The sequence below is a fragment of the Nannospalax galili genome, unplaced genomic scaffold (genome assembly GCF_000622305.1).
Source record: "Nannospalax galili isolate Female #2095 unplaced genomic scaffold, S.galili_v1.0 scaffold262, whole genome shotgun sequence".
NCBI lineage: Eukaryota > Metazoa > Chordata > Mammalia > Rodentia > Spalacidae > Nannospalax > Nannospalax galili.
The window spans coordinates 195,979-204,746 of NW_008348083.1; the positions used below are offsets into that span (position 1 = coordinate 195,979).

Below are 8,768 nucleotides of genomic sequence, written 5' to 3' on the forward strand. Positions count from 1 at the left end.
CTCCCACCCCCCACCCACCTGCAGGCTCCAATTTAATTCCATAAAGCACCAGCTGCAATTCCAGGAAGTGCCCTATCTCCCCAATGCATCTAAAAGCCAAAGCTAGGTCAGCTCGGTGCCCCCTCCCACATTTCCCAGCTATGTCCAACATGCATGCCTCCAGCCTCCCTCAGTCTGAGACTGGACCTGGATCAAGACGCTGAATGGATCTGATGCCCCCACACAAGACACAAGACACGCTTGGGAATGGGGTTCTGCATATCCTTTATCTGTTGTGGGGTCAGCGGCCCTCCAGGGCCCGATCTCGAGCAATGACGGACTCTTCAAACTTGATCATGAGTGTGGTGCCCTTGTGCCAGTGAGCTGTGACCTTGGCAGGGAAACCGCTGTGCGTGAGTACGGCCTCCACAATGCCTGCAGTGAAGCTGGCACAGTTGAGTGTGCTGTTCTCCTTAGGTACCGAGATGTAGGTGTTGATGAGTGGCTCCCTCTCAATGATGTAGAAAGTGCGGGCATCATCGTTGGCCTGCTCCAGCTTGTCTGCCTCCTTGCCAAACAGCGCCTTCCACACGGCACCCTTGACAAACAGCAGTGCACCCAGCACCTTGGTCTCTCGCCGGGCACCCTTTTCGCGGGCCACGAGGGCATCTAGGACTCGGGCACCCACCTGCCGGCCCAGGGCGGCCAGGCGTGCCTGAAGCTCGGCCACAGAGAAGACTCGGCTCTGACAGTGCTGTACCAACTCGGAGAACAGCAGAGCGAAGGCGCTCAGGCTCACCTCAGTGCGCGGCCGTACCAAGGCCCGCTCCAGCAGCGCCGATTTCCCACGGGTGAACCGTGCCTCCATGCCGCCACCCTGGAGAGAGACCAAGATAATGTGTTTCAGATGAGTACCAAGAGCCAGCAGAAGAACCCGGAGGAATCTCAGGCCATCCACCCAATCCATCTGCATCATGGATAGGCACTACAGCACCAAACAGATAAGGAAAGAGGGTGATCAAATTGGGTAAAGTGAATCTCCATAAGGCTAAGCTAGCAAAGCACAAACACAGGAGGGTGGGTAGCTTTACAACCTTGTCTGGCAGTAAGTATGGGGAAAAGAAGAAAGACAACAAGTGCAGAGGAGCACAATGGAAACCACTAACCCGGAGACCCAAGACCATCCCATTTACAGGAAGCATGTAGACTCAGGGTGTGGCTCAGTCAGAATGCTCGTCTAGTATGCAGGAAGTCCTGGGTTCAATCAGCAGCATCACATAAAACCAGGCAGTTGTGGTAGGATATGCAGAAGAGGCCAAGGCCAGCCTGGGCTACACCTTTCAAAAAACATTTAAGGGGAAGGGGCTAGAGAATTGGTGCAGCAGTTAAGAGTGGTTAAGACCCAGGTTCACTTCCCGGCACCCACATGGCAACTAACAAAGATCCTTAACTCTAGTTCCAAAAGATATGACGCCCTCTTCTGGCCTCCTTGGGTTGGTGCATGTGGTGTACTTGCAAGCAGGCAAAACATTCATACATATAAAACAGCACTCTGGGTGGCAGAGGCACATAGATATCTGTGAGTTCAAGGCCAGTATGATCTACATAACAAGTTCCAGGCCAACTGGGGTAACAGAAAGTCTCTGTTTCAAAATATCGAAGGGGGGGGGGCTCATGCAGCCCAGCACTACTGGATCTCTGTGAGTTCAAGGCTAGCCTGGTCTACATAGTGAGTTCCAGGCCAACTGGGGCTACAGGGAGACCGTGTCTCAAAAAGACCAAAAAAAAAAAAAAAAACAAGTCCAGTACCACATTTCTACAATCTGAGCACTACAGAGGTGAAGGCAGGAGGATCAGAGGTCCAAGGTCATCCTCAGCTAGATACAGGGTTTGAGACCAGCCTGGGCTACATGAAACTTTGTCTCAAAAACAAACAAACAGCCTTCCTAGTGCCTTTAGCTTAAAAAGCTAGTACAGGGCCAGCAAGATGGCTCAGGAGGTAAAGATGCTTGCCTCCTGCAAGAACAATCAGTGTTCTTAACCACTGAGCCATCTTTCCCAGCACCCACAGGGCAGCTAACAACTGTCCATAACTCCAGTCCCAGGGGATCCGACAGCCTCTTCTGACCTCCACGACCATTGCACAACACGGGTGCACTTACCTGCATGCAGGCAATACACACATACACATAAAATAAAAATAAATTAATTTAAAAAAAAAAAAAAAAGATGCTTGCCTCCAAGCCTGTCACTCTTGAGTTTGATCCCCAGGACCTACATCGTAGGAGAGAACTGACTACCATAAGCTGTTCTGACCTCCATCCAGATACATACACATACACACACACACACACACAGATTAAGTGAAAGTTTAATTTTTTTTTTAAAGCTAGCACATGGCAGGGGAGGGCCAAGACTTAGGGCAGAGAGGTCCTATGGTGGCTACACTTGGGTATGGTGGTACATACCTGTGATCCAGCACTTCAGAGGCTGAGGCAGTAGGATCACAAGAGAGAAGGCCAGCCTGGGCTATACACTGAGCTGCAGGACAACCTAAGCCATAGTTGGCTTGTGTGATGGTTCATCTTCACTGTCAACCTGACTGGATTTAGAATCACCTTGGAAACACTTCTGTGGGTGTGTCAATCAGGCTGTTTTAACAATCAGAGAGGATTTACTGAGGAGAAAAGGCACACCCTGAATGTGGACAGTACTATCCTAGGACTGGGGTTCCAGACTGAGTAAAAGGGAGAAAGTGAGCTGAGCAGCTACACTCATCTCTCTGCTTCCTGACTGTGGATGCCTGGTCACCAGCTGCCTCACCTCCTGCTCCCATGCCTTCCCTGACATGATGGACCAGACCCTCAAGGTATAATACATAAACCTTTCCTTTTTTTTTTTCTTTCTTGTCTTTTTGAGACAGGGTCTCCCTGTAGTCCCAGCTGGCCTGGAACTCCTTATGTAGACCAGGTCAACCTCAAACTCACAGAAATTCACCTACCTCTGCCTCCGGAGGGTTGGGATTAAAGGCATTCGCCACCACACCAGGCTTTAGTCAGATATTTGACCACAACAAGAAAAGCAAGTAACACATCCTACCATTAAAAAAGCTTAAGGGGACGGGGCTGCAGAGATGGCTCAGGGGTTAAAAGCACTGGTTGCTCTCACAGAGGACCTGGACTCAGTTCCCAGCACCCACATGGCAGCTCACAACCATCCATAACTCGTTCCAGGGGTTCCAACCCCCTCTTCTGACCTCCAAGGCACATTATGTGACATGGCTGCACTTACATACATGCAAGCCACATACTCATACACATAAAATAAAAATAATAAAATATTTTAAAATGTTTTTTAAAAGATGAGTGATGGAGAGAGGACACAGGACAGTTCATGATGCTTTCCCTAACTGGTGTGCACTCCAGCACTGACTACCCTGGGGACCTTTCTGCCCACCCCTCCAGGAAAGCCAGAGACTGGGCAGAAGCATGTAGGGATGTGTCAAGCTCAAGGTAGGAGGAGGAGCAAAAAATCCCCAACCCCATATCCTGGGGTGGAGGTTTGATTAGTCAAGAAGGAAGACTGTCTCCACGGTTACCTCAAAGCGCTGGACGTTTTAAGACTGGAAGGAGACAGACCAAGAAGGGAGCCCATCCAATCACAAACTCTCTGGAAAGATGGATGAATGGTGGAAAATGAGTGGAGGAACTAGGAGGAGGCGCTGCGAGCCTCCTGGCCTCCCACCGTAAGCAGGAAGAGAAATGACAACTGAAAGAATGCAGGTGCATGGGGTATGGGGTTGGAGTCAAGAGCTCGCCCCTCACCATGTATGCCCCAGAGACAGAGTGAGGATGGGAGGTCCTGCAGGACAGCTGGGAGGCGATGGGAGGCGAGGGTGCGGGGGTGGGACGACTGCAAGGCCTAGACCCCTCCACCTGGCTACGCTGGGATGCTGAACTGAGATACCCAAAGGCGGGACCCCACCCCAACCCCTCAAGATAACCCAAGGTGGACAGATTGGGAGGACGCAGCTCAGGATGCACAGAGAAAAGATAAAGCCCGATCGGGCCTGGGGCAGGATGGTCGCAGGCAGGGAAAGGGGCTCACCAGGACCTGTGTGGCCGACAGTTCGGCTGAGCTGCTTTACGGCGTCGTACTTTACGCAGGCGCAAGGCAAGCTGTATGAATAGGAGCGAGGAGGGGCGGGGCCATGTGCGCACAGGCGATGCAAGTGAGTAGCCGCCAGGGGGCGCGCGTCTCCACCCCGCCTCCCGCTCCCGGCTGACAGGGAGTCGGCTCCATGCTAGGTTGGAAGGACTTGCTATTGAATGGTTAGCCTTTGTGCAGGGGGACAGTAACACGGGCGCTGTCACTTACTCTGAAGTACAAATCTCTTGGGCACTTGTCCTCAGGTATATTCATGAGTCGGGGGCTTGGTGTATTTATTTGTCCATCCTAACTCATGATTTTCTATATGTGGATGACCCACAGTTCCCAGCATCGACATGGTGACTAACAACCATCAGTAACTCCAGTTCCAGGGCACATCCTCTTCTGTCCTCCATGGGCATTGCACAACACAGGTGCACCTACATACATGCAGGCAATACACTCGTACACACAAAATAAAAATAAGTAAAATTTTTTTTTAAAAAGGAGCATAGCAATCCCCCATACCCTTCCTTCCACTAAGAAACCGTACACAGCCCATATTCATTTCCCCATTTACCTTTATCATCATCAACTCCATCATCTCCTGGTGTATACCCCACAGCTTGGTCCTTCCCCCTCCCCCGCCCCTCCACATTACAAGCCCTTAGGGCACAGCAGCATGCAGCTGTCCATTCCATATCCATGCACTGGCAAAGACTCTGAGCCACACTCACAGCTGCTGATATAGAAACCTGCAAACAGGGCAGGGGATGAGGAGCTGGGAGGTAGTGGAAACATGGAGGCAGACCTGGGACAGGGTAACTGGAGGCTGTCACCCAGGGAATAGGATGAAAGATTCGGGGGGGGGGGTCCTCAGGACTCAGGAGACTTTCAGGCTGCACTCGCCTGAGGGCCAGAAGGTCATGTCCCCTCTGGAGGTGACAGACCTGCAGTTCGCCTTTTTTTTTTTTTTTTTTTTTGAGATAGGGTCTCCCTGTAGCCCCAGCTGGCCTGGAACTCACTGTGTAGACCAGACTGGCCTTGGACTCACAGAGATCCGCCTGCCTCTATCTCCCGAGTGCTTGGGACTAAAGGGGGCACCACCACAACAGACCAGTTTACTATTCTTTAGTGTTTCTGAAACTGCCGGAGAGCTGAGGGAAGGGGCTGAGACCAAGCTGCCCCAGCTCCATCCTCACCCTGGGAAAACTTTGGATTTGGAATTAAACAGGGGGTAAAAAATTTTCCCAGGGCTAGAGAGGTGGAGAGATGGCTCAGCTCTTGCAGAGGACCTGGATTCTGTTCCCAGTACACACATGGTGGCTAACAGCCATCCTTAACTCCCGTTCCAGAGAATCTGATGCCCTCTTCTGACCTCATATACAAAAACTAAATAAACAAAATTAATTTTAAAATGTTCCCAGAGGGTTGTGTGAGATGGCTCAGTGCCTGGCAACCTGAGTTCTATCCATAGGACCCATGCAGAGAAAAGAATCAGCTCATGCAAGTTAACTGCTGACCTTCACATGTGTGCTGTGGCACATGTATGCCCACATACTAAATAAATAAATGATTTTTTTTTAATTTCCAAAGGTCTGTAGAAACAGTTAGTTGAGTGGATAAAGAGCTTGACTCCCAAGTATGAGGACCAGAGTTGACATCCCCAGAACACACCTAAAAACTGGACATATGTGGCAGTCATCAGTAATCCCAGCATTCAGGAGACAAAGACAGGAGACCTAGACAGGTAGACTAGCTGAATCCTTGCACTCTGGGCTCAGTTAAGAGCCCCTATCTCAATAAATGAAGTGGAGAGACAGCTTAGCAGTTAAGAGCACTATTTGTTCTTTTAGCACCTACATGGTGGCTAACAACAAACAACTGTCCAAAACTTCTCTTCCAGGGATCCAACAGCCTTTTCTGGCTTCCACGGGCATTTTACACATGAGTACACTTACATACCTGTACATAAAACACTCATACACATTTTTAAAAGTAAAAATAAAGTGGAGAGTAAGGAAGACATTGACATCAATTTCAGGCATATATATGCCTGCATATACATGCACATGAATTTTCACACACATGCACCTACTTGTACAAACATGTGTATACATACATATACAGCACACACACACATTTATATATATATATATATATATATATATATGTGAAATTTTTCCCTGGGGAGCTGGACATGGTGATTCACATTTATAATCCCAGCACTCAGGAGGCTGAGACAAGAGCATCACGGCCTTCAAGCCAGCCTAGGTGACAAAGTGAGACCTTGAGTCCAATTTTTTTTAAGCTTTCCTGAAATTGGCTAAGGGTGTAGCTCACTGGTAGAGCAACACTCCCTACCCCGCACACGACCCTGGGTACCATCCCAAACCAGCCCCTATCTGAGTGTTTTGGGAGTAAGGCAAGTGTTTGGGGGTGATGGTTGGCGTGGGAGTTAGATTTGAGTTTGGAGCCATGATTCAAGGTAAGGCAAGGTGAAGTTGGATGTGCAGTTGGGATAGAACTTGGCATGAGTATGAGGCTGAGGTGTAGTTAGTTTTGCGGCTGAGTTGGTCAGTGCCCATCAGGAATGAGAAAAACCGTGGAGAGCCTCAGTGAGGTTGAATAGAGGCGGATCTCATGTCGCAATTGGATGTCTGAAGTCTTCTTTGATCCTCTTCTTCTTTTCTTTTTCTTTTTTTTTTTTTTTTTTTTTGTCTTTTTTGAGACAGGGTTTCCCTGTAGCCTCAGATGGCCCGGAATTTGCTCTGTAGACAGCCTCAAACTCATAGAGATCCTCCTGCCTCTGTCTCCCAAGTGCTGGGATTAAAAGCAGGTGTCACCATGCTCAGCAGCTTCCTTGATCATCTTGCCAGTGGAGCCATCCATGGAATACAGTGGTATGCTGGGCCCCAGCAGCCCTGGGAGTATGACAAGGACAAGGAACAAGAGATCTTTCACCCTGGAAGTACTACAAGAGACAACCAAGAGCCTCTTTAGGTCAGATTCTTTCCATGATGGCAAGGATCAGAACAGTGTCCTTGGAGCCCTTGGAGACAGGGATGGCCATCCAGGGTGGTCCCTGTTCCCCAGGTTGAATCTCTGCCTAAGGATGAGCTGTTATTCACCACTGTGGACTCAGTAGGACACACAGTAGTCCTAGACCTGAATTCCTATACTATGGCCCCATCTATGAGGCCTCTGTGGGTCTCTCTTAGGTAAAACAAAATCCCTTGCTTCTTGCCCCTCCCTTCCCACAGCCTGGGCCAAGAGGAGCAGACTCTAGAAGGTCCAGAGGAGGGACTCCTCACTTTCTGACACAGCCTCCTGCTTCAGTACCCAGTCCTGTCTGCATTGCTGAATGCTCTGGAGGTAATGTCAGGGAATAACTCCAGGATCCATGGTGGAAAGGAGGTAGAAAATCAGGACTTTATCTGCAAGAGCTAGAGGTTCAGATGATTTTGATATCTCTGTGTGACTATGCAGGCCATGTTGGTTGGTTAGTTGGTTGGTTGGTGAGGACACACATTCCAAGGTAAGCCCTGCCACCTAGAATCTAAGCAGGTGCTCTCCCAATGAGTCACAGCTCCAACCGCTCACTGGGGGATTCTAGGCAGATGTTCTACCCCTGAGACATACCCCCCCCATCCCTCACTGGGGGAGTCTAGGCAGGGGCTCTACAGCTGAGCCACACCCCCAGCCTCCACTTTCATACTCATGATCTATGGTAGCTTTCACACAAATGGCATTTGCATATCAATGGCATAACTGAGTAATTGTGAGATCCTACAGCCACAGAATCAAGCACTTTTACATCTGGCCTTTGAAAAAGAAATTGCCCTCTGGGCGTGGTGGTGCACACCTTTAGTCCCAGCACTCAGGATGGTCCTGGTCCTAGATGTAACGTTTACACAGAAGCCAAACGGAACAGACACCCGACACTCAAATCCACTTACACTGAAGGAGGAAAAGGAGGCAAAACTAGAGCTGAGGATGCGGCGCTGTCAGCAGAGGGCTCCCTGGCATGCACGAGGCCCTGGGTTCTACCTCGAGCACTGTATAGCCAGGCATGACGGTGTTCGTATCATCCCAGCATTTAGGAGGTGAAGGCAGGAGACTCAAGAGTTCAAAGTCACCAGGTGTGGTGGCATTTGCCTTTAATCACAGCTCTCAGGAGGCAGAGGCAGGCAGATCTCTGTGAGTTCAAGGCCAGCCTGGTCTACATAGTGAGTTCCAGGTCAGCTGGGGCTACAGGGAGACCCTGTCTCAAAAAGACCAAAAAAAAAAAAAAAGTTCAAGGTCATCTTCAGCTACACGGCAAGCCTGAGCCAGCCTGGACTGCATAAAATCTTGTACATGTATAAATAAAAACATATTAAAATTATTTTATTTGCCTTAGACCATAAAAAAATCATCTCTACTGATCTCAATTTTGGTTTTTTGTTTTTGTTTTTTAGAATGCTAATTTTTTTTGCTTTGTAGAATTTTTTTTAATTTAATAACCACATGATTAGAAGAAGCATTTCATTACAGCTTTAACATCTTCAGTAACATATTCCAGAGCAAGGATACATCTCTTTCAAAAATGGCTGTAAATTTTTAGGTTCACAGTTGAATTAGAGTTCTATCTTTATTTT

The 8,768-nt window shown here is 49.0% G+C and overlaps 1 protein-coding gene across 3 annotated transcripts; it reads right to left on the reverse strand.

Annotated features, from left to right (window-relative positions):
- Positions 1-247: 247 nt before the first annotated feature.
- On the reverse strand, positions 248-4,150 carry Trappc5 (trafficking protein particle complex 5). Of its 3 annotated transcripts, none has more exons than XM_008844531.2 (2): positions 4,087-4,150; positions 248-856 (listed from the first exon to the last, which is right to left on the reverse strand). In XM_008844531.2, the coding sequence occupies exon 2, from the start codon at positions 845-847 to the stop codon at positions 281-283; it is 567 nt and encodes a 188-aa protein (XP_008842753.1). In that variant the 5' UTR covers positions 848-856; positions 4,087-4,150; the 3' UTR covers positions 248-280. The 3 variants fall into 3 exon arrangements, with proteins under 3 accessions (XP_008842753.1, XP_008842752.1, XP_008842751.2); XM_008844530.2 differs by having other exon boundaries at positions 4,093-4,132; XM_008844529.3 differs by lacking the exon at positions 4,087-4,150 and adding an exon at positions 1,146-1,299.
- Positions 4,151-8,768: the final 4,618 nt, after the last annotated feature.